The sequence below is a fragment of the Vidua chalybeata genome, chromosome 4 (genome assembly GCF_026979565.1).
Source record: "Vidua chalybeata isolate OUT-0048 chromosome 4, bVidCha1 merged haplotype, whole genome shotgun sequence".
Classification (NCBI taxonomy): Eukaryota; Metazoa; Chordata; class Aves; order Passeriformes; family Viduidae; genus Vidua; species Vidua chalybeata.
This window is the reverse complement of record NC_071533.1, coordinates 42,894,726-42,921,416: the sequence shown is the minus strand read 5'-3', so window position 1 is coordinate 42,921,416 and position 26,691 is coordinate 42,894,726. Positions and strand designations below refer to the sequence as shown.

The 26,691-nt window shown below is 36.0% G+C and overlaps 1 protein-coding gene and 1 long non-coding RNA gene across 2 annotated transcripts; one reads left to right on the top strand and one right to left on the bottom strand.

The window, feature by feature from the left end:
* Positions 1-7: 7 nt before the first annotated feature.
* On the bottom strand, positions 8-25,500 carry HPGD (15-hydroxyprostaglandin dehydrogenase). Its single transcript, XM_053940672.1, has 7 exons — positions 25,338-25,500; positions 25,045-25,168; positions 21,024-21,130; positions 10,088-10,184; positions 4,014-4,090; positions 1,897-2,060; positions 8-838 (listed from the first exon to the last, which is right to left on the bottom strand). Exons 1-7 carry the CDS (start codon positions 25,428-25,430, stop codon positions 700-702), a joined length of 801 nt encoding a protein of 266 aa, XP_053796647.1. The 5' UTR covers positions 25,431-25,500; the 3' UTR covers positions 8-699.
* On the top strand, positions 2,501-5,092 carry LOC128786933 (uncharacterized). Its single transcript, XR_008430507.1, has 3 exons — positions 2,501-2,731; positions 2,940-3,068; positions 4,992-5,092. It is a non-coding gene; the product is annotated as an uncharacterized LOC128786933 (long non-coding RNA).
* Positions 25,501-26,691: the final 1,191 nt, after the last annotated feature.

The following is a 26,691-nucleotide window of genomic DNA, read 5'->3' as shown; positions in this document are numbered from 1 at the left end:
CAAGAAATTAAAGGTTTAGAAAATAAGATTTAATAGGCAAGCAGACATTTCAATCAATGCCAAAATATTCATCGTTGTATATACAGAGTGAGAAAATTCACATATATATATCTACAAAAGAAAATAAAAATATTTCTGAAATATTTTATAAAAATCTAAAATCCAAGAAGTTAAAAACCTGTACTTCCTTGTATGATATACAACATATTAAGTTGCACATATTTAACATTTCATAAGAGAAAGTTAATTCTTAACTCCTTATGGCTACATTTGTGATCTAGATTCCTGAACTGAATTCCTGGTCTGAAGAATTCAAGATGTAAATAAGTAGACATGACTGTGAAAAGAATTATAACAAACTAAGTCAGATCAACTAAACTATGCTTGGAGTACGTAGATCAGAACAACCAGAATGAAAAAAAAGTGGCCCCTATTACTAAACAATAATAAAAAAAAGACTTCAGAGCAGTATTTTTATTCTACTAAATAAATACTGTTACTAGTGCTTATAGAATCAGAATAGTGTGGTAACATCTTCCCACAACAGATTTTCTCACCTATCTCTTTGTTATTAGGATGCAAATGTTTGAACACTGTCACTGATCTAGAAACAACACTAATATTTTTTCCCTGAAATTAATATTTTCAAATTTTTTTCTATTTAAGAAAAGACAAAAGAAATTAGCTCAAGACAATTATTTATCTCTTTGATGATGTAAAAGGTGTTTGGCCATATTGGTGAAAATGAATTCCTTGGGATGCTGTGATCTTCATAACTTCTCCATTTAGAGTATCATCTTCAATTATTGTTATCAATCCCTCAGCAATTAGTGATGGGCTGAAAAAAAGTTATTTCAGAGTTATGATATAATAGAACATGTAAAAAGGACAAGAAACTAAATGTAAATCTATATATCTGAAAATTAAAAAAAAAGGCATTTGAACAAATTTATTTTGAGGAAAAGCAGAGGTGGCATGAGTGTTTCAGGAGAGATGTGTATTCTCAATCAGGACATACATCTAAAGTGGCTACTTTTTATCATCATTTGTTTGCTCTAGTTTCTGATAAAAGCCTGTGGACATCCAGCTGCCACTGGGCTTCCTATCAAAGTTTTCGCTGTCAGGGAAATGGACAAAAGTAATCCTTACACAATCCTCTGCAGTTCTTTGCTGTTGATTTATCCTGCTTCTGTAGCAGAGCAGACATACAAATTAGCATAAAGGATAATTTCACATGCAGTTTGCTGTAGTCAATAGGTGCAAAATATTTTACATAAAGTAAAGTATAGGTGAAACAACACAGTCATACAATTTCCTTTGTGCAGAAGCATCTTGGAAGCTAATTGTTAAAGAAGAAGAAAGTGTTAAAGAATATAACTTTATGCTCGCCACGTTCTCACAGTCTGTCCAAGCTGTCTGGTTTTGGCCTTCGTTGGCAAGATGCAGTGGGCCAGGTAACTCTTTGATCTGATCCATCGTGGCTGCTATTTTACTCTCAATCCAATTTTGTCAGTTCATGGTCTGATTTCTATCTTGGTTCACTTGACAATTTTGTGAAAATTCTGTGCAAATTATATACCCTGTATTTCACAAGAAGTTTGATTAAACAAATTCATGAGGGAACACCAAAGACTATTAAAAACTAAAATCACTATATTTAACTTGCTAATTTGATTTAGATTTTGCTGGGAAATAGGAATGCATAAAGAGATACATCACTGTGCAGATGGTGCTCCTAAAATAGGTTTAGATATCTGCTATTTTTTTCTTTCTATACAGATAACACATTTGACAGTCTTTTATCTGAGGCAGTATTTCCCTTCTGTTTAATTTTGCTGAAAGTGTGTCCTTGTTCTTCATCAACAAAGTGCAAAACCGACATAGTATCTGACTTACTCCATCACGCCATAGAACTGCATCATATTTTTTATCTCATCTTTGTATGAATAGTATTGTCCCATATTCTCTTCTTTATCTATTGACTGAAGAATTGGTGTGTTGACAAATCCTGGACAAATTGTGTTCAGTCTCACACCGTAGTTTTCCATGTTAGCAGCTAACTAGAAAAGAGAAAGGGGTAGGCATTTGTCATCAACATTTTAAGATAGTATTGTGTAAGCAAATTTTCAAAGAATGAAATTTACGACAAAGTATTTTTCAGCCTTGCTAAGTAAGGAGATTTTGTTACTACTGATTGTTTTAACAAATAAGTTTGAAGCACGTTTTCTCTAGTAATCATACTAGATTACCTGGAAAAAAAAAAACACATTTATTTTGTTAGGAGAATAATTCTACAAGAAATCAGAACTCTTTCCATGAAGCTGTTTTTTTTTTTTCCTAATACTTTTTGTTCTTAGTGCTCTTTAGAATATCACTGACAGTATTCTATGGTAATGATATAATTCTTCTAAGCAAAAACAAGAAAAGGTTCTCCCAAATGTATGCTTCCTATCTTATAGCAGCTTCTTTTTATTAAAAGAAAACTCCAAAATAAATAAAATAATCTTTAAGATACTCTATTAAGATACCTTCCTCACATCAACAGAAATACAATATGTTCTCTATCCCTATGACTGTAATGCTAAACCTTTCTACTTGCTCCGTTGTCCCTGCCAAGGTATGAATCTATCACTGAGCATCTCCACTGGAAAGTCCCTGTGAACTGATTTTTTTTTCAGGAAGCAGCTCAGGAACATGATGCAAGAAAGAAGTACAAGTTGTTCTGGGAGAGGTAGGACCCCTTGTTTGTGGTTCTAACAAAGTGTGCATGTAGCAAAAAAGTCTGATCAACATCCAGGTATGAGTTGAATGAACTGGGTGAGCTGTATGAACTTAGAAGTAGCACAGAACTGATGAACTATACATGATATATCCAAGAATAGCCATAACTGTTAAGCACTGTTTTCTATTTATTTTAACATTTAATGGACTCCTTTCAGGTATTATGTAAGTTACATGTCATTTTCATGGCATGGTAGCCTGTTCTTTTGATCTGGGGAGACAAGAAACTGAAGTCCTACATGTAAGGTATCAGACCTGCCCAACATCAGGCTGTAGTGCCTTTCCTGGTAAATACTGTAGTTCTCTATGTTTATTATTCTTTTTTTCTTCTGCATTCTCGTGTTCCTTAAAGACAGCATTTCCTCTAATTTACTTTTGTGCTTAGATGGTGATATTTATATTCCTAATGAGAAAACAAAAATGGAAAACTTGGTGTCATGTTCTTGATGTGTTTAATATGATATATGCAACACTTATCCACACTATTTATGCTAATATGATAAAGGAGTTATTTGTGTGGGGATGGGGGTATATAATATGGCTATTAATGTTAATAAATTGATAGCATAATTTCAGGTATTTAATTCTGGAAATCAGATTGGAAATCTTATGTGAGCAGATTATCTTTAAAGTTAATCTATTAAAGTGTAATAGCATTTTCTCCCTCTAAGTTGTTTTATTACACTGCTTGTTCAGTTTAACTAGAAAGTTTTGGAGTTAGAGGCTGAAACTTATAATGTGGTCATCTTACATGTCCCATTCTGAATGTGTCATTTTTCATTTTCAGAGTATTAAGAGTCAGTAAGAATAAATAATGATATGTTCAAGTAACTTTTTTACACCTCAGTGTCTATTTATCGTTAAAAAAAGTCATTGACTTGACTTAAAAATAAGGAAACCAAAATGTTAAATGACTGGGACAGGGTTCTGAAAAAATATTTTTAAAACTTGGATTAGAATTTTGTTTTTGGATGCCTCTTACTGTCCTTAAATTACTTTGCAACATCTTTCTTCTATGTTGTCCAAACCTCAAATTGGTCATAAACACACAGATGCCATGCTAATTCCATCTTCAGATCCCCTTTGTGAAAGTGGGGAACCTCCACTGTTTCACACACTTTGTTTTCTTTCATAAACTCAGTTCCAGTTGTGTGGCTACAGAGGAGGAGCATGAAAAATGTAAGCATGTTCCCAAGGAGCTGCTGACACCCTTTTGGAAAACGCATACTTACTGCTATGGACCGTGTGAATCCAATGACACCATGCTTTGTAGCACAGTACACAGGCTGGAATGCAGCAGGCATGAGTCCTTTAAAATAAAAAGCTGAATGAAGATGTGGCATATTCCTATTTTATGATTACCTTAAACACATGTATAGGTCTACAGTGTATTTGTGACAGAGATGCAACAAAATGGATTAGTAGACATTTGTAAATTATTTTGTGTAATCTGGGATAGGCTAAGAAAAAATTAGATGAATAAAAATATGCAGGCAAAAGAAGAGTAATAAAAAAGCATAACTTTTAAAAGTTGTATCTATGAAGTATGACTTAAAATAGAGGACACAATCTGGAAAATTGTGTTCACAAAAATTGTGTCCACAAAATCTCAAGAATGAGATTTTTGAGGCATCTATGAATGAGTAAAGTATTTAAAGTATAGTGAGGAGCAAAGTCTTTTAGGTAGGCTTTGATATCTAATGTGTGAACTGGATACCTGCAATCATTTACAGTGTATTCAGGGAGGAAGTGTGGGAATAGGAGAAGCAAAATAAACATTTTCTGCTAACACTGTAAACCTTTATGGCCTGAGTGGGAGAGCACAAAATTTTTATTTGTTGTAGAGAAACAAGAGAGAACAGAGGTTTTGGAAGAAAACAAAGAACTTAATTCTGGTAAGACTGAATAGATGGCAAAAAGCTAGTCAAGAAGAAATGATGCACCATGAGCACATATTCATTTCCACCAATTATGCCAACAATTTCTACTGTACAATGAAAGCTGAACTGGACCAAATAGATGCTGTAGTTCCACCTGAAAATTAGGCCCTTATGAATTGCAAACTTCAGCCTGTCTGAAAGCTAGAGGATAAAATGTTTTCCTGGATGTGCTATTGTAAAACAGGATAGTAATTTTAATGCCTTAATGTTTGATTCTAATGGAAATAATCCAAATTAATAACTATTTTTTTTTAATCTTTCATACTTCAGATCTTAAGGTGATACTTTCAAGAAGGGGTGTGACTTACTTCAGCGGAGATGAAGAATTCGCTATCTAGCTCTAAGTATGGATTTGCCAGAAAAATTATATATGCCAGACTGGGATCTATTTTGTCTAACAGAAAGAACTTTGTAAGACAGCACAAAGCTCTAATTACCAACCTGGCAGCTTCAAGGTTTTAGCTTGATTTAAAAGCTACCTTGATGATCCTGTGAAAGCAGCACTGTTAAATAATGGGAAATGAAGAACTTAACCTATTGTCTGGTTGTTCTTTTAAAATTGTATTTATTTGCTTAGCTTGGATTAATGTTACGCTTCTGCTTAAGAACTCACTTTATGAAATGGCTTTTGTACTGTCTCTTGTGGGTTGTGATCACAACAAATGCTTTATATTCATCTGTTGACTTTTGAGGATCACCATTCTTCGGATTATTGGAAACATTGGGATATTGGCACATTAGAAATACTAGAATACCATTTTTTAAAAACCCCAAACTCTCAAGTACATGCTCTAAATAAAGGAAATTCTAAGCAGGCTGCAGCTGACAGAAATAAAACAGACAAAGTCTATGGGAAAACACAGAGGAAGAATTTAGAAGTAATTTTATTTTTATTTTTTAACTACAGTAAGAAAAATCACCTTTTACTTGAGAGGGGAGAGAAACAAAGTCAAGAAATAAACAAAGGAAGGGCACAGCTCACAATAATGAAGTGCAATAAGGTTCAAAGACTTACTTAAATGCCAAAGACGGCAGGAATACCTAGGCAGGAAGAGAGGAACAAATAGTGGGGTTTTTTTAAAACCAGCTACTTTCTAATTGAAATTATCTTTGCTGAAGTGGAGAACCAAGAAAAAAATCATCTCACTTTTTGATAAAGTATCTAAGACTAGTCCTAGCATTCTTCACACAAAACAATAACAGTCCTGTCTCACTTTTGTGCTTGAGTTCAGTACTCAGAACCACAGTGCGGGCTTCCCAGCTCTGAGCCACTTCGCTGCCCTAGGAAGAGCTGGGCCTCTGCTGGTGGTGTGTCCCAGTGACTCTCCTAGCCAGCATTTTATGATTAACCTCTGTGTCATATTGAGTCTGCTCTGCCCACATGTTTGTTCAACCAGTGAGCAGAGATGAGTTCCTGACATATTAGTTAGGGCATTCGTTTGTTAGAAAATCTGGATTCTATTTGCTGCTGCCATGAATATTTAATTATCTTATGCAAAGCAGAATGGCAGTGAAACAGACTAGAGACCATTATGCACAAAATAATGGGGAGAAGAAGAGGGGGGTGTTCAAATGGATAGTGATGGGTCAGTGTACTTCTGGAAAATGATACATTTGGGTTTTAATCTCTCAGATGAGGAGGAGAGGGGTGCTGCCATGGCTAGATTTTTCTCTCTCTCTAGATGTTGCTGCATGGCGAATTGAAAATGACTTCATGATGACTCAAGATGCTCTTTGGTTTACCATAACCAGTTCAAGCAGACCAACAATAATCCTGTGCTCCAATGTTAACGGCTTTGTTCTATTTTTCTCAGTTCCTGGCAGGCTGAGAGAGACAGTTCTTGCCCTTGCTTATATTCTACTCTCCTTGTTGGTGTCAAGAGCACTCTGCCATTGAAGATATGGTGTCAGGTGTCTCAATGCAACTCCTTATTTGTCATGGTCAATAGTTTCAATAGCCACATCCTGAGAAATTAATACTAGGGGTGGAGAATTCTATCAACAAGTTTGAATTGTATCAGTAGGGTTTGCTGAAACCAGTATTTCCTTTCATTCCACTTTGAAGAAATGAAAGAACTTTGATAAAAACAGAATTAAGCATTTTTCCCCAGTTACGCTCTCCCACTGAAAATGTTGCTCTCAGAGATTTGAGTAAGTTCCTCTCTTTGAATAAGATTTATTAGCCTTTTTTTTTGGCCTTTCTGGTTTTCTTTCTGCATACCCCCATGACATAATTTTAATCTTCCTGAGTATGAAAACAAAGGTGAAACAAAAATCCTAGTAAAAATTCTAAGCTGTGCCATTTCTATGATTTTTTTTTTTGTAGTGGATTGAAGTCTGAATAGAATAGGTTATAATTCTTGTTAAGCTCATTCTGGCAGATTCTGCTGAGCATTTTCCTTTTCACAAAGGTGAGGGACCAGAAGTTGTCATGATGCTGAGCTGAAGGCCTCAGTTGTACAGCCATTGACACTTCTGCTCCCCTGTATCACTGTGACAGAGTCCTTTCTTGGTGATGTAACCATATGCTTAGTTTTGTTCTTATAATACGTACAGGATCTGGTCCTAAAAAAGCTTGTTTGCTGTGACAGGTACTTTAAGTATTTGTTGTGGCTGCAGCTTTCAATAATGGGAAGGCAAACCAGCTGTTTGCAGAATCTGAATGTTTGATGTTGGGTGCAGTCAAACCACCGATACGGCCGTGCCACAGAAAGGCATCCAGATTCACTACACATTGAACAGCCTCTCAAAAAAGTAGCATGATGATATGCAAAAAATTCTAACATTTTTTAAGCCCTCTGTGAATACTTAGACTTTCTTTTTTGTCTGCTAAAATACAGACAGATACAAATTCATTTTCACAGAAAACCTTCTTCAAAATACGAAATCCATCAAAACAAAAGTGTGTGCCATACTTGAATTCCTTTTGCCCTTTTACCTTTTGCAAAAAGGGTACAGGTACTAGCCACCACAAGGTAAAAGACCATGTTAAATTTAATAATTTAAACAGCCTCTTGAGTTAAATTTAGTTTTTTATGCTTTCTCTGTTGCTTGTAACTATTCAATTAAATGCAATTAAAGGTACCATGTGTAGCTTACTACATAAGAAACTTTAGAATATTTTATTACTTGAATTTGAAAATTAAGTCTATTCCAATACAAAATTCTGCAATCATTGAAATTATTTTTTATGGAGCCAAATTTGAAGTAAAACACATTTCTCATTATCTCAGTTTAGCAGAATTATTTCTTCTTGATATGAATGCACAAATCAAATAAAATTAAATTTTGTAGCTTTGAGACATAGTTGAGTGCTTGTTGCATGTGCTCACATATTTCTCTCCCTCTTTTAAGTCTGGGGTCAAGACTAAAGAAAGGAAGCCTCACTACTGGATAGACAGGCTCTGGCTTTGATCCAGCTGAATTAACACTTTTAAGAATCCACTTCAAAGAAATAATTTCGGTAGTACCATGGGTGTTTGGAAATGTAATATTGTAAGGCTTGATTCTGTGCCTAGTCCAAATCACTGGCAAAATTCCCATGGTGATGTACTGATTAATATTAATGTAGCTAATTGAAGTGCAGAGGAAGTATTGTTGAATTTTACATAAGCACTATGTACAACTCTTCTTGTTGCTCAGAAAGACATAGGAAGGTTTGCTGTCTGTATCTTACAGAGAACTTGGACAGTGGGGATCAAAACCACTCAGAAGTTTAATGATCAACAGAAGCTAGCTCTGAGAAAACACTTGAAGGGGATGTTAAGCAAGCCAATGGAAGTTTGTCTTTCATATATGGATTAAACTGCAGGATTTAGACCTCCAGACTGGAAAGGAGAATTACAATCACAAAGCACAAACAGTAGTAAGTAAATAAACATTAAAAATTAGTGTATGTTAGCTTTTAAAGTGTGTTTTTCCTTATGACCTTGGAAACAATTGTTAAACACAAACCATGTAAAACCAAACAAAGCAAAGAAACTGTTGTTTGTCTTAACAAACAGAACAGCCAAGCCTTTAGGTCTTAAAAACAAAATAATTTTGTGTTCATTTGAGACCAGTTAGAAAAGGAATCAAACCACTTGCTAGCCCTACCCTTTTTAAAGCACTGCCTTGGGCATCAGTGTCTCTGCGAACATGTTTAATATTTTACTTGTGTTGATGACCTCTTGCACTGAAACAGCACTTTCCTTCAGGTTAATTTGGACCCAATACAATGTCCATTTCAGCTTATAGAGACAAACTTGTCAGTAGGCAATGTATGACAAATGCTGAGTTAAAGGTACATGGAGTCTTTTAATAAGACTCTCTCACCCTCTGGACATACCTGCATGCATTAAGTCAGATCCTCAAGATCCACATGCATTATGTCAGTAGGGTGAACTGGACTTTTTATCACAAAAGCTAAGATTTGTAGGAGAACTTAAAACTACTCAGAACATCCACACCTGTACACAATCAGTTAACTGTAACCTGTGCTATCTTAACTGGCTTTTTATTGCTAAAACACGTAGGAATATCCTGGAATGAAATGACTAGGATTTCATCATCTGCACAGGCACAAAAATACCCCTCTGACAATCAGAGTGTCAGGTATCATATGTATTATTTTCACAGGCAGTATGACAGTAGAAAGAGAACAATCGCTCCAAACAAAAAAGAGAGAATGCAAGTGCTACCCCACAACATTTTTGAGGAGGGTTCTCAGGTGACTTCATTCTCCATGTACAGTTTCCCCCTCAGCTGTGCTTTTTTGCTGGGAGCCCAGTGACTAAAACACTGAGTATAGTTAAAGGAAATGGTGCAGAATTCTGCCTCACAATGGGGCAACATTACGCCCAACTGATGTAGGATCCATAGAATTCAATTTTTATACCAATAAATTGAAATACAGTTATAGAATAGATAAATAGTGAGCAAAGAAAGTGCTTGCTTAAGCTTGGTGAAATATGAGTGTTAATTTTATGACTTCTCAAGTACAGGTAGATCACAGTTGAAAGGACTTGGAACAGAGTGTGTGTATGACAATCTTTGATAATAAATTAGATACAGTCTAGCCTTGGAGATTCTTACATTTGTGTTCCTCTGGATTTGAATGGAGAAATTTACATCAGGCTCAAGATTTTAAATACAAGACTGATAGGTTGGAAAATTACTGAGTTTTTTCCTACTGAATTGTGTTTAAAAAAAACAAACGAAATTTGTGGTTGTTTGATATTCTTTCTATTGTTACGATGAAAACCAGTTCAAAATATTGCTAAACAGGAGAGGGCCATAAAAAGAAGAAAAAGTTAGACTGACCAGTATGATTCATTTACTTAAGAAGAAAACCCACCAGAATTTGTTCATGCAGAAAATTTTCTCACCTGCCAAGGATGAGATATTAATGATTACTCCTCCATCGCCTCCATTTCCTTTTTTCATGTATTCTAGGCCAAGGTAGGTTCCTCTGATCACAGATGTCTGGTATAGAGAGGAAGGAATTATTGAAGATATTCAAAGATTATTTGAAACTATTCAAATTATTTTACTGAATTATTGAAGTTATTCAAAATATCTATTGTGCTTCTACAAACTGAAACTTACTTTTATTGTGGTGCTTAGAACCTGCATTGCTTTACCAGTGATCTTATTTATACTTCGAAGTTTTTAAGCACAGAGACACTCCACAGTATTGCAACTCAATAACTTCAGAAGTATAATTGCTATAGATAGAAGTAATAGCAGTTTACTTATTTCTCTTAATAAGATATAAATAAACAAACTAAAATATTGAAATGCGGAATAAGAGCTTTGAAGGAAATTAAATAAAGAGTAAGTAAATAATTTAGAGATGAAACACATATATTTATCTAAAAATATAAGTGGCAGATGAACCAATCTAAATCCCATCATTTTTGTTGAGATAGCCTGTTCTATATTATAAAAAATGTACTGACTTTATCTGAAGATAACATTAACACTTAAAACTGCATTAGGCTCAAATCAAAAGAAATTCACATTTTTTAGGATTATGATATATTTCTGATATATTTCTGATATCATTATTTATGATATATTTCTGGTCCCAAGATATTAAAAATGTGTATTATTTTCTGACTAAAGTTACAGGAGTTTTACCATTCCTCTCAAATGACAGTTAGCCCCCTAATACAAATACAGAGAAGGTAAAAAAGGCATTCTAAGAGATGTGAGATATTGTTAGCATAATATTAGCTGTGATTTTTACAAACATTTATTTTTTTAAAGACAGAACTTCAAGGAAAAAAAAAAAAAAAACACCAAAAACTTCTGAGACCTGTATGTATCATCTTGATTCCTTAAAATCTGTTTTTGAAATTCTGCTGAGATTCCTGTCACTGAGCTTCAGACTTTTAAACTGACACATCCAAAGACACACACCAAGCCTTGGGTTACCAGCCTGCTGGAGGAATCATGAGAGAGTTTCTCCCAGAAAGTCACTTTACCTGAGACTGAAACGAATAGTAAGAAAAAGGCAGCAGATATGGTTCCTGGTGGAAGATAATAACTTTAGAGAAATGTTCCAGGTATTACTGCAATAGTGATGAGTTCCACAAGTATTTACCCTTTTTTTTTTTTTTTTTAGCTCTGTCAAGAAGAATTTCATATTTGCTTTACAATTTCTACTTAAAATGGACAAATACATTGAGACACACTTTTAGTCTTTTGGAAATATTATTTCAGCTTTTAAATGAGAACTTCATTGCTACTTTTTGAGTGTTTAGTGCTATTTATTGACCCAAATAAATTAAGATGTCCAAAAGGTGAAGTGTGCATGATTGTTCCAATATTTTTGACCAGAGAAGGCCTGCAGAATAATGGAGACAGAAATTTCCCATAAAAAAAACCCACAGTGAAGAATCTGTATTTGTCTAAAACCTAATGGATAGTGACTAGAGAAACTGGGGGGAAAAAAGAGAAAAGCTTTTAAAATCAGAATGTTAACTATTTTTCTGTCACTATATAAATTCCTAAAGTAAAATTGGAATAATCTTGAGATGGGTATTATATTCCATTTTCATTAGCTGATATTTTTAGACATGCATGTTACAAAATATAAAGTAGTACTTCTAATTTATTTTCAGTTATCCTTCATGCTTTTTGGTTTTAATAGGAATCAGATTTGGAAGAATGCATGTCCGATTTTATTAATATCACTGATTGATTTTTCAATTAACATGAGGCTGCCCATTGACAGAGATACAACAACCTGAGACCTCATTACCAAGTTTGTTTTGGAATCTTGATAATGAATCAGCTTTTCTCATTTTCTATAGTTTCAGTGCTTAATGAGATATTTTTATAATAATATATTTTCAGAATATCTATTTCCTGGAATAGTGTAAAACTCCACAAATTATGAATATTTCAAAATTCTGAAATAATATTTTAAATTTTTCTTAAAGAAAAAAAATCCATTTTTTTCCTTGAAAGTCTTCTTTAAGCTATCATTTTTTAAGAATTATTTTGATTAATTTAAAATGGATGCTGTTGATTAAATGCTTTAACAGAAACTTTCAAAAGAATTGTTTTTGGTATCTTGACACATACCAAACAAAATCAGATTTCTCTTGCATTTCCTGGAAAGTAGCAGAAGCCTTATAAAGGTTGATCTAGTGCTGTTTAATGTTGATTGTCACATGTAAATTTGATTTAATGTACAGTAGTGTTGTTATAAGATATACTTATTCTGAACATAAACTTATTGGCACCTCAACCAAAATTAGATTTGGGCTTAAGAGTGGAGTGTGTTTTCTAATATATATATATATGTATGAGAGGCTGTACAGAAGATATTTAAGGAAGAAAGGGGTTAATGCTGTCTTTGGAGAGCAGGTGCAGGTCCTGTCATGCCCTGGAGCAGTGGCTCAGCCTGCTGAGCAGAAAAGGAGAATTCTACTTAGGATAATTAGAGAAAATAAATCAGTTGAAGAAGGAAGTAGCTTGGGGCTCCTTCAAGGCTTTTCAATTCCTTCTAATTCAGAGATAATAGAGCTAGATGAGTCCTTGGCCAAACCACAATTATAAACCGAGAAAAAAGTGGGTAGCTTGGCTTTCCAATCAAAATTACTGTATTGTTCTTTTTCTCCCTCTGGAATCCATTAACTTAGTATTTCTTCAAGTGGCTGGAGACATGTTCTCCTTTACATAAAGGCATTGTGAGAGGTGGTCTTCAAGATAAATGCAGACTTCCATCTGGATATTGCCGCTTACACCTGCTATACCCTTGTAATCCTCATCTGTGATCCTAACAAAAACCTCACTGAGTGTGGCTGATCTTGGGTCAAATGGCTATTTATGATGTTTAGGCTGATAAAATACAGAATTATTCTGCAGGTAAACTCTGAACCACATAGCCAGGGTGAGAAGAACCTGCCTGCACTCTCAGCAGATGGCACTTTTCTTCTATTGTGTGTTGGATGTCCCATTCTCTTGAAAGAATTCACCTCTCTCCAGTCCTCTCAAAATGTATGTGTTTTCTGAACCCAGTTTTTTGGTTTTAGGATATGAAAATGTCATTTCCTTTCAATTAAATGAAAGAAATTAAAAATATTTTCAGATTGTGCAGTTCCCCAATCATACTTTTAAGATTAATAATTTAATCCCAGGCTCTTAACCAACAATAATTTATAGATTATCTATTGAATAAAAATTCTGGGAGAGTTAAATTTAAAATTACCTAATAAAAAGTTGTCTGACTCAGAGTAAGATGAAAATATGCTGGGAGATTTTGTACAGGAAGGCATTTTAGAGCTGAATTTTTTATGATTCCTTTGTTTGCAACTGCAATTAGTTCAAGGGTTTTTAATAAATATGTCAACAAAGAGTATCAAAGTAGTCAGCTTTGTAACTAAATGTAGGTAAATCAAAAATTGGTAGAGTTGCCTCTTACCTCTTTTTTTTGGGTTTTTTTTTTTGTTTTTTTTTTTTTTTTTTTTTTGTTTTTGTTTTTGTTTTTTGTTTTTTTTTTTTTTTTTGCTTTTGTTTTTGTTTTTATCCTGGCTATGGAAAACTAGTATCCTTGAAGTCAGAAAATAATCTAAATTTCAGTTCTTCTTGATGTTGACAAACATATGATATCTCAGCAACACTGCTCTTTATTTTCTTACCAATGTACAGTGTTTTACTACAGCACAAAATGAAGATAGGCCATTAAGGTGCACTGGAGGCCTGAGTGTGCTCTCAAGGGAGGCAATTTTACTCTTCAACTGCTAGCAGAAAATTTAGGATTCTTTTAAATAAAGTTATACTGGTGAGTGTGGTTATATGTCCTAGCATTAATTTACAGATTTAAATTAGAGGAGATCAGACATGCTGAAATATCACACAGTAATAAACCCAATATGATATCTGACATCATGGTAAACATTGCAAACAAATTGTGCAAATACTCAAAATATTTGCAGTTGCTTTTAAGAATAACATATCAGTAATCAGTAATTTATTTAATGATTTCTAAAACAGTACTTTAGTTGCCAGTGTCAAAATCAGAACTAAAACTTAAAAAATCTTTGATTCTTCACATTTCTATGTGTCTTTTGGCTGTATAGCTTTTATTCTATCATTCTAAAAAATCATATATTGAAACTCTGATTCTAATTAGGCTGAGAGTCTTCAGTAGAGCACTAATTAATTTTTTCCACCTGTAGGAACTAATGCCAGCCAATGTGTACAATGTTGTTCTATTCCAACATTGTATTTGTCAGTTTTCATACTTTGTTTTTCATTTTAGATTTATCTATTAAAAAAAAAAAGTGTTTTTTGGTGATGGTGCCCAGGACATCATTAATCATCATCATTTTCAAGTGACAATTGCTTTGAAAGTAACTGAGTACACAGTGCTTTTTTTCCTAGTGTTTCAGGGCAGCTGTTCCAACTGACATAGTTTCTCACACCTATTTAATAAGGTTTTGCTTGCCACCACTTATCAGATACATCTGGTACTTCATGCTGAGAAAATACATCAGCGTCTTCAGTGCTGAAGATGAGCACTAAATTGATATCAAGGTGATATGGTAATATGAATTCCTTTGAGAAAACAAAATAGTAGCATTTTATGTAGGTTCCTGAGATAAGATAGCTCAGTGCTACGGGTACTGAGCAAAAATGAAAGAGCTGCTAACTTGTGGTTTCATAAAGCAGGTTAGCACAGAGCTGGAATTTGACCCAAGACCATTTGCCTGTCATAGAGTGATGTTGTAAAACAATGACTCTCTATAAGGAAACATTTAAAAGTACTTTGTTAACTGTGTAAGATGAACTTCAAAATTCTGAAACTAAAAGTGCTGCTTGTGATATCCATGGAAAATTTTAGCATTTTGCTGTTGGACAGGAAGGTGAGACTAATTTTTTTTTAATGTAGATTTTCTAGGATGTAGACAAGTTAGAGCAAGCATGCAAGTTCCTTGGCATTCCTATGTATAGGTTAGTTTGATTGCTATACGAAATAAAATTTTAAGCTCTTGAGTATGAATTTGCAACTCAAACTCTGGAAAACGAAGTTTAGAGAGGAAGAGGCAGAAAGGAGAAAGGAATATATAGCAGGATTAGATAACTTGCTACAAATCAATAGCTCTTTTACAATGTGGGGATGAAACACTGTGCTTCAGTCTTTTATGGTGCAGATTCCTTTCGTTCCCTCTCCTCATTCAATACACCTCAACATTCCTGAAGGACATAGGAATAGTATTCCGTTTTGATAGCAGGTCTTACATTTTTAGTTTGCTACCTTTGCTTTTCATTATACTTCAACACTGGTTACTGTAAACATGCATTAAAACCATAAGCTAAAAATTTCATTGACTCACTGTGCTATTAAGGTAAGTAACTGTGTCCTTCCTAGTACAATATAAACAGCAAAAATAATTATACCTAAAGGCTTCTTTATGTACTTAGAGGATTGATCCTTGTGCTACTAATTTCAAGGTGTCACTTCTCATTTTTTGGCCACATCTCCCCCTAGACACTTAGTCCTCTGACATCAAATGATGCTGAAGAATAGGCAAGTAAGCCATTGAGTTGTCAGTAAACCAGTCACCTATGCCATTTCATCTACTACAGATAGCACTGCTTGTTTTGGTTTGTTTGTCTGTTGCTAGCACTGAGAAATGATGCTTGCCTTTGTCTCTAGTGTAGGACGTAGTGGTTATTTCCAGCTGCTGAATCCAGTTATGTGTCCAGGTTACATTACTTTGGGATGAAAGTTTAGTCCTTCTCATTTCTCCTGGTATGCTGGGAAAGGCCAGCAAGGTGTATGGACCAGAAGAAGGTTGCAACATACTCCATTTTATAGCTCGCACAGTGGAACAGCCTTTTGATGATCATGATGCCTTTGTCACAAAAATAAATTCAATTAATCACTTCTGATGTTTGCTTAGTTACCCTTCTGTCTTCTGCTGAAACATTAATTGACCTGAGAAACAGGTCCTTACTGATAAGCAAACATTGATTTTGCAAGGTTTGCTAGTTGCTTGAACATGTATTTCACCATGAGCTATATTGAAAGGAGTCACACATAAATATACAGTGGTGCATTATCTTCTCTGAAGTTCCAATTTAAGTATTTTGCAGGGACAAACCATGATGTTGGTAGACTTCATTTTAGTAAAGGACTTTTATAAATGCATGGAAATTTGTTACTTCTGCCACTTATGGAAAGAAATTGTGCAAACTCACAAAAAATGTAAAAATTTGGAATTGCTGCATATTTCTACATTTTGCTTAGTAATGAAGAATAAGACTCATATACCTGAAGAAACTTTATGTGTGCATTTGAATTCTACTTACTGGATAATGCTTAAATAATTGAATCCCACATGATTGGGGTGTTTTGATATGCCCAGGTTCTGGCCTGCAATTTAAAGTTTTGCCAGAATGTGTTAAAACCTGCAAAATTATCACATAAACAGGAGATAGCTGTGATTTTGCTTTCAAATTTTTTCATAAATTCATTTGGGGAATTGGTTTAAATATGTATACAATATTAATTTTTTGTCATAATAAAACAGTAAGGTGGTCAAAATGCCACATAAATTACCTCTAAACTTTTAATTCAGGTAATTAAAGTGTAAGCATAGGTGATACCAATACTGCTACATTTAACTGTATACTGCAACCTATGTCAGTTTTCAGAAACCTCTGACATGAGCATAAAAAGAGACCCTGTGTGCAATTCGGGGGATTGTCTTTAGTGTAAAATGTGCTAATTGCATTTGTAATGACAAAAGACACTGTAATTATAGGGGCCACTCTAATTACAGTCGTTCCAGAAAGCCACATCAACACAAGATAAGATTCTTGAAGCTTCTTATAACACCCAATTGTGTTTAAATAACATACATGTTCAAGGCTCATAAAGATGTAGGCCCTTTTCTTCCTTTAGGGATTTGAAGACTGAAAAAAGACAGGTTATAAAATTTCTGGATCCCTTAAGCAAAAATTTTTATGAATGCAATAAAGACTGTCATGATGGAGGACTGTAGGTAGGACCCTTAATAAGAATTTATGTGTCATACACCCTTGTGCTATTCTGTGCACAAATCTGTGTGTGTGACAGACTGCTGAAACTACACCAGTAATATCCCTTTAAAATGGAATTCTTGTATGGTTGCCAAGTTAATTTTTTTATGTGTCGTAATAAGAAGTACCCTTGTATGAGTATCACTAGTTGAAGCCTCTGATGTTCAAGCTGATATCAAGTAAACACCATGAGATTTGGAGTTTTGAGGTGAGGAATAGATGGCTTTGCTGGAATACTTCATTTAAAAAAATAATAGATGTATTAATAAAGTAATGAAAAGATGGATGTTTAGCACAAAATATAGCAAAATGGTTGAAAGCATTGCAATAGAAATATCATTTTAGTAGTCAGTACTCCTTCCTACACCCCGTCCCCGGCTTTATCAAGTTGTCTTTTCTTGCTCTCAGGAAACTGTATTGGACACGAGTAGGAATTGCGTTTTACTCCATTTTCCTTCCAAATTAAGTCCCACTTTTTGAACCTTCTTCTTCATGCTTTCTCAAGCAGTACTATCAGAGAACTTCCTTACACTTCTATAAAAACATTCCTGAAGACCAACAAGTTCTGTGAACTGTTTTAGCTGTAAAGAACACACCCCAGATGTGTTTGTTCTGATTTATCTTGCTCTGTACTGCTCTACTTTGTACTTTGTACTTTAGACTGGGGCAGGGAATATTTGTTATATCAATATATAAATGAAATCACTAAGACAACGACTGGCATATAGATTTTTTTTCCCCTTTTAAAATAAAAAATTGTGTATCACACTGTATGGCTATAGCAGTTATTTCTGTTCTTAGGAATAAAAAAAGAATACTTAAACTATCCTACAAGAGGGAAATTGAGACATTTTAAAATAATGTGTTTCATATATATTTTGCTCCTTTCTACAGGAAACAGAAAAATATTTTATAGAACCAACCCATAGAAGATATTACATGCATCAGCTATTTTTTTTTGGTTATAATTAAAAAAAAACAAAAATACAAAGTGTTATATCTTGCTTTACAGAAATTACAGTAACTAGATAGAAATGCTTATGGAGATAAACTAGTTAGTTGACTTGGTGTTAGACAGGGAAAGAATAATCAAATCAAAAGGTGAGTGGAGATATTTGGATCTTTGAGTGGCTTTGATTTAACCCACATAACTGTACTTCTACTCTGATCATTTTAGATGTTCTTTCAGTTGCCACCACATATTTATAAATTTTTTCAACATTCAACTCTGTATTAGGTCATTAGGACGTTTATGGTGGACTTACATATATAATAATGTATAAACTATATAATATTCCCTTAGGAAAAAAAATAGGGGACTAACTTGATAGTTAAGCATAGGTAGGTTTCTAAGACTTAGATTTCAGATTTTGAGACCACTTATGGTCTGCTTCTGCTTAATTACTTGTAATAAGAAAAAAGAAAAATAGATTCATGGAATGGTTTAGAATCATCAAATACAACTCTTAGCTGAGCACTGCCAAATCCATCACTAAACCATAACCCCAAGCACCACATCTATAGGCCTTTTAAATACCTCCAGAAATGGTGAGTCATCCACTTTCCTGGGCAGCCTCTTCCAGTGCTTGATAACCCCTTTGGTGAAGAAATCTCTCCTCATATCCAATTTAAACCTCCTCCAGCCCTTCTGACCATTTTCTCTTGTCTTATCACTTCTTACCTGGAAGAGAAGGCTGTCCCCCACCTTCTTACAACCTCCATTCAGGTGTTTGTAGAGGGTGATAAGGCTCCTCTAAGCCTTCTTTTCTCCAGATTAAACAACCTCATCTTCCTCAGCTGCTCCTCATAAGACCCTTCACTGCTTTGTTGCCCTTTTCTGGGCATACTCCTGCACCTCAATGTCTTTCTTGTAGTGAGGGGCCCAAACTGAACATGGCATTTGTGGTGCAGTCTCACCAATGCTGACTACGGAGAGACAATCCCTGCCCTGGTCCCACTGGCCTCACTATTGCTGATTCAGGCCAGGATGCCATTGGCCTTCCTGACCACCTGGGTGTAGCTGGCTCATGCAGCTGCTGTTGACCAGCACCCCCAGATCCTTTCCCAGTGGGCACCTTTTCAGCCACTCTGCCCTAAGCCTGCAGCAATGCATGGGGTTGTTGTGACCAAAGTGCAGGACTCAGCACTTCACCTTATCAGCCCTCAGCAGATCAACCCTCCACCCAGCTTGGTGTCTTCTGCAATATAGTAGGAGGAGGATCTCAACATCTTTTGTTTGAAGCTCTTGGCATCAAAAAATTATTAAGATATCACTCTAAGTGAGGATATATACCTTGACGGCAAGCATCACAGTCAAACGTATTTCTCACATGGACTTTAGTATTTCCAGTGATGACTAATTATCTCTGCTTGCAAATGTGACAGGTGGATGGCTGCCTACATTAACTTATATCTTGTTAAAACCAGACAAAAAAGTAAAGAGAAATAAGTCATCTAGAACGCAGTCGTCTTTTACATTCAAGGGATCTGTACTAAGAGATAACCTAGATGCTGCCTATCGCTGAGGATGACAAACTACTGTTACTTCACAATATGAAGTTTCCTAACGTTTAATTTTTTGGAACATTTTAGAAATTAAATAAAGAGGAAGAAATATACGTACTTAAATCTTGAAGAATGAGTAAGGAATAGATATTAAAAAAATCAAGAGAAAGGTGTTATGAAACTTAAATACTTTTTGTTTCAAATACTGATTTTCTCATTAATTTTTCTGTAACTTGTCTCATGTACAGATTATATTATTTGTCCTGGAGTTATTTTGTTCATTTGTTTTTTTTTTTTTTGGAGGCATTAGGATTCAAAGATGGATACCTTTGTCTTTAAAGTTTTTGACAAAAACACACCTAATTTTCATATTCTGAGCTTTCTTGTTGTACAACAAATTTCAAATGAGAAAACTCCACATTTTACTCTTCAAAGTTTTCTTTTGCTACTTTCTTTGCAGTAGTATGATCGTGGGATCACCATTGAATTAGGACTTCACAGATGGTAGACTACAAGTTGAATTTAATTAACCTAGAAATTCTATTAATGCTATAAAAGTCATTCCTTGGAGCTTAGATGTCCTAGAGGTGTACTTGAAATTAAAAACTTTTCAGCTGAGAAACAGATATTGTGTTTTCATCTGATGAGATACCAGATAATATCCAAGTGGTAACAGTTTGTTTGAAAATTAATTTTACAGGCTTGTTGAATGTACTGGATTTTAGGGAGTAAGTGCCCTTAAGTGGTGTGCTCCTACCAGCGATGATGGTGAATTGACCTGTATTAAAACTTAGATTTTATGCTGGCATGGGTGGTGAGGAAAGTGTGGAGATATTGGCTGAACAAATTTACTTGTAGTATCAACAAATGGCAACTCTAATGCAGGCCAGCCGAGCCTCATAAGTAACTAAAATGTTCTAAAATGTTCATATAAACAGACTGGCCAACTGTGGATGCAGCTCTACTGCCTTGGGCAGTCAATTCTTACACCTATTTGGGAAATAATTGGATTTTCTAGAAAGGCAATGTTTGGTGATACATAATCCAAGCGCCTCTACACAGTACAATATGTCTTGGATAGACAATTTTAGGGACCCACCACACACTAGTTATGTGGTGATTGTTTCAATAGCTGTACTTGCCAATCCAATAATTAATGTTCTGTCATCTGGCAAAATCTGTACAAACCACAGGCTGTTAACTGTATTCCAGCATTAAATACTGAAATATAGACAGGAGAAAAGAGGTAATGCTTACCAAATTAATTTGTATAGTGCTTTCCCAGTCCTTCTCATTGTTCACTCCAGCATTATTAACCAAAATATCCAGCCTTCCAAAATGTTCAATTACTTTCTTGAAAGCACCTATAGTAAGATCCAAGAGTGACATTTCTTAGAACTTTGGAAAGTAAGATATAAAAATAAAATGCATGCATAAAAATTAAAGGTTTATTAGCATACCAAAATGTCTTCATTATTTTCTTAAACATTAGTGAGCAACATGCAATTAAATACTTTATCTAACATGCACCAACATCAGAAATATTTAGGGAAAGTGGAAGGCTTAAGATAATGTTGTTGCCTTTTCATTCAGTTTGATAATGTCTGATAACAGGAGCTGTAAGTTCTTAGCAGTTATACATTTTGTATTAGATAGGATGTTTGGCACCCCAATTACATAACTTAGGCATTTATAGCTTGATTTGTAGCAGTTTGGTATAGCTAGTAAAGTCAAGATTTGACACCATCTATTTTGAATGAAAAACAAAAGCTTCAAGTGTTCAGAAAAAATTTCTTAATTCAGTCCAAATTTAGTCAAGAACACAGTTTTTATTTAATGAATAACTGACATGAATATTTCAACTACAAATAATTAATCATTATTCTTGTTTAGATGTGTCTATTTATGGATAAGTTGTTATATATCCTCCTTCTCAGGTCACTTTAATAATGTGTTTCTCAAATTCAAATCTTCCTTTTTTTCCTGAGGATAAAAATAGTGACCTGTCTTCCAAAGAATTTCAAAATGAGAACTGGGAAACTTCCGCAATGACATTGTGTTTTCCCAGGTGACAGTGTTAGAACTGAGATAAAAGATGTGTATAGAAAAACATGATGATGTCATAATGAGGAGTAAACTTCTCAAGCCTGGCTCTGCTTTGACAAGATGGATGAGATGACTTCCAGATGTTCGTTCCAGACTAAGATGTTCCAGGACTGAGGACATTTTCTGACATGTATATATAACTTGCTTGTTTTCCCCTCCAAATATTGTTCCTCGGCACTAAATATTTACTATTATGTAAACCAAGACACCACCTCCCCAGTATTATTTTAAAAAACATTGTTTGGTGTTTGACTCAAAATCAACAGTATTTCAGGTATACCAAAATTAAGCTTGGTAGGCCTTGATGAAATTACTTGACTGAAAGGTGATCCCAAGAGCATCTTCCTTCTCTGATCTTTAGTGCTTGGCCCTTTAGGTCAATCAGGTGCATAGCATCAGCTTCCAAACATCCATCTTTTACTGCAGCAGTTGCAGGCGTTTACAAAGCTTTTCCTGCACCAGCCTTTTCTTTGCCTCAATGCTTTAGGACCATCATAGTCCTCATCTTGTGATCAAAACAAGAGCTGGGCAGCTGATGAGACAGATTTTATTCGTCCAACTGCCTTTATGGTACAGATTTTTCTAATATTCTTAACCTATACTAGAATATTGTAATACTAATAAATCTTCTGGTTTGGTCTGTCTGCCTTTTTTTTCTTTTCTTATGTTTGTTGCCAATTCATTCTCTGATTTCTCAACTCTTCAGTCACTTATCTTTCCAATTCTCCATCAGCTAGGGCAAATGAAAACCTTTGGCTTTATTAGAAGCAGAAGTCAGTATTTAACTTATTTTGAATGAGTAAAATAAATACAATTTAGGTCCTTAATTATCTTCCAAATTTTGGAAACTGGCTAATTCCCTTTTAAGCCCTCTCTGAATAACATCTTTCCTAAGAAAGATGGTTTTAAAGATTCTATCAAGAACTAGAAAATTCAAAAACCACCATGGATAATAGTTATTTTGCCAATGATTTTTTAATTAAATTTACACAGACTTGGCTAATTGTAGTTTTCTATTTTACATATTGAGAAAAGACCAGATTTTTTTTGCATATCTGTGTTTAGAATATTTCTGGTAAAAGTTTATCTGCCTGCAGTAATCCCATCTATCACCTATCTACAAACAGAAGAATCTTCTTGTAAATTCTTAGTGAAGTTGTCACCTACACATCAGTATAAGCTGATTTATTCTTCCCTCTTCAAACCTAGAATAATTCTGTGTTTGCATTGCACATTAATTAGTGCTTATGGAACCATAAAAAAGCAGATGTTTGTTTGAAATATTGAGTGGGGAAGGAAAAATTAAGAGAAGGATCCATTTTAAAGGAAATGTATGAAAAACAATGCAAAGTCAGCACAAACACCAGTTATATGTGAGCTTCTTAAATGTCCCTGGAAGGCAATAGTAAGTATGGTGATTTTTCAAAAGTGGGATAAGATAGGAGATTTTTTTTGTGGGGGATTAGGTGAAAGAACCACCAGAGAAAAAAGTACAGGCAAGACTTGAAATTAGGTTAAGCAGATGATTTCTTGCCCATAAGCCTCATGTACTTAGAAATACTAATTTTAGTACTGGGACTTTCTTCCTACTGTAAGGGCTAAAGTTAAAAAAAAGAGGAACTTCATTCACACACATGACCTTTAACATAAAGTACAGCATTCTGATTCCTCTGATTCCTCTGATAAAACCTTTAAACCCTAAATGTGAAATTAATCTAAATTTGTGAAGTAGTAGCTTACGATTGCAAGTGGAAAAATATGAAAATAAAATAGTTAAAAACAAAGAAAAAAAAAAACAAACCCTGCAGCAGGATTAATGCAATGATCGGAGAGGCATTAGCAGCAGCCGCCTGTTCTTGCTCTTTTTCTTTGCAAGGGCCACTACCAATTTTACTCTGATTGCTTTTTTTCTTGCTAAGTTGGTTCCAAAACCTCCCTTGCTGACCTGTCCTACTCACTCCAGCTCCCGGTTCACACCCTGTTGGTCCTGTACTCGCCTGGCACAAAAGAAAGGAGGAGGTGTGGGAGACAAGGCACACTGAGGCAACACCCACACAGCAGCACATGCTATTCCTACCCCTAGGATGCTTTTTCTTGCTCCTTACTGCTCCCATTTGGAGAAAAAGTCAATCATCAACCTAGCTGATAAAAATTTTGCTGATTACAGCAGATCCCAGACTTAAAGTACAGCATCTTTCTTACAAATAGACAATATAAAGCTATAGAATTAGGAATAATCATGCTATGTTGGAACAGTGGACAGTACTGCTGAATTCTGGAATACGAGCAATGCTTTCTGAAATGGCTGTGCTCAATGATCACTGCTGAGAAAGTGACCAGTGAAGTGTAATGAACAAAAACAGACCAAAACTATTCATGTTTAGCATGGCAGAAATGAATCTGGGGAAAGGGCACTGACAAAAGAGATGTCAAAATCTGAATCTGAGTCACTACCTATGAATGTACCATTTAATAATGAAACTTCAATGAAGTTATGTTATGAAATGTTATGAAGGTACATCAATGTTAGATGATACTCAGTAGGGAACACTGTTTATCCACTAAAACAGAAATGCAAATCATTCATGAGGGAAACTGCTTTCATTCCATGCATCTGCAAAATGTGTGTGAAATGTTATTACCCTATAGTTAACCTCATGATAAAGCAGCGTGCCATTTTCTGCCAGTTCTTCTTTCAGTTGTGGCCGCACACAATGAATGTAAGTGTGCTGTATGTAAAGAGCACTGTAACCCAGCACAGAATTTATTACTCCTGTGACGAGGGAATGCAGCTTGGAATCTGTACTGAAACCTCATAAAAAGCAAGTCTGAGCTTTAAAGTTTATATATATTACTCATAAAACAGCAATTATCTTCTGCAGAGGCTTTAATGCAAAAATATCACCCACAACACTCAATGGAAATGACTTTGGCTTTCCTTTCCGATGTGCCAAGGAACAAACTGAAATTGCGGTAGTAATGCTGGTAGCAATATTTCACATCTGCAGGCTCAGGAACAAGTCGGTTTTGAGTCGGTGCCAGAAGCGATCGGGAGGGAGCAGGCTGTCCCGCAGAGTTCTCTCTCCGCTGAGCGCTTACCGGCGCTGCAGCCCGGGCGCGCTCCGCTCGCTGCGCCTTGCGCCGGAGCGCAGCGCTCAGCGTTCCCTCCTACCTTTCAGCTGCTCCTGATCCGTCACGTCGCACTGGATGAACAGCGTCCTCTGCGCTTCAAACTGCTCGTCCAGGGCCGCCTTGCTCTCCTGTCCGGCCTCGGAGTTGCGGTCCAGCAGGGCTACCTAAGCGGGGCGGGAGGAAAATGAGTGGCTGGCGGGAGGGCGGATGGACAGACGGACAGGTCGCCCGCCGAGCGGAGCCGAGCTCCGGGGGCTGCCACCACCCCCCGCCCGCGGGTGTCGGCTGCAGACAGAGGGGAGGGAAAGGGAGGACGCGCTTCCCGGGACTTACCTTGGCGCCCTTGCCCAGCAGCGCCTGGACGAAAGCCCGGCCGATGCCCTGCGCCCCGCCGGTGACCAGAGCCACCTTCCCATTGACGTGCATGGCCGCCGCTCTCCTGCCGCCCGCTCCGCGCCCGTCCAGCCGGAGCAACCCAGCGCGGTGTCACCTGCCCGGTTTCCTTTCTCTCTCCTTCGTGCCCTCCCTCCTGCCCTCCCTCCTGCCCTCCTCCTCCTGCTGCCGCCGCTGCAGCGGCTCATTCCCCCCCACTCCCCACTCGTGTGACCGGGAACCTCCCGGAGCTGCCTGGGCGGGGGGAAGCAGGGGCGGAGCGGGTCATTAAATCGTCCTCCCGAGTGTCTGGACGAACTCTGGAGAGCAAGATCCAGGGAGAAGATCATCTTCATCCCCTCTTCCCACCCCGAGGCTTTCCGGAGAGGACAGGCTCGCGATGTCCCCCAGAGAAAGGGTCCCAGGGCAGCTACAGCACCGCTCGGTGGAGAGGGGGATTTTGTGCGTGCGTGTGTGTAAATCGCGTGAGAAGCTGCTGCAAGCTTTGATAAGGGCTGTTGGCAGCTCCTGAGGCTGTGTGAGTTTTGGTTGGCCCAAGTGGCATGAGGAGTAGGGTGAGGACAGCCCCCCCCCCAAAAAAAAAAAAATAGGCCACTTTTTCTCGCTTCAAAACAACCCACCAGCCTTCTCCCTCTCATTCTCCTAGTAGGCAGAATCTATTTGCATGAAAAAGCAACCATTTAATGTTACAGATATTACACATATCAAGATAAGCACTTTTGAGAAATTTTCAGGTCTGTGGTTAATGTAGCTTATACCTTAAAATATATTTAACTGCTTTTATAGCTTATAAGCCAAATTCTATATTAATATAGAATTAAATGTGTTAATATAAATATTAACACATTTAGGGTTTAAAGGTTTTATCAGAGGAATCAGAGGAATCAGAATGCTGTACTTTATGTTAAAGGTCATGTGTGTGAATGAAGTTCCTCTTTTTTTTAACTTTAGCTATATTAATGTGAACTGTATGCAACTAAAATTTCTCAATACAAATGCATATGACCATACCGTAGAAATAAGAGCACCCTTAATCATGTAAAAGCCGAAATAAATGCTCTTGTTCATTAGCTTGTTACGAGATTCACAAATTTTTTCCCATAGAAAATGCAATGTTGTGGAGTGTTGGCTAGGCAGAAAAAATCCTTTGCTTCAGCCCTAAGCTCTATAAACACGTGTATCATGCAAGTGTGCATATATATTAGCACACACGCTTGTCTTTTATGTTCTCTGTTTTCTTTTGCCTGGTGTATCAGGTTTAAATTTTTTACTTGTGCTTTCAAGGCCCTAAAGT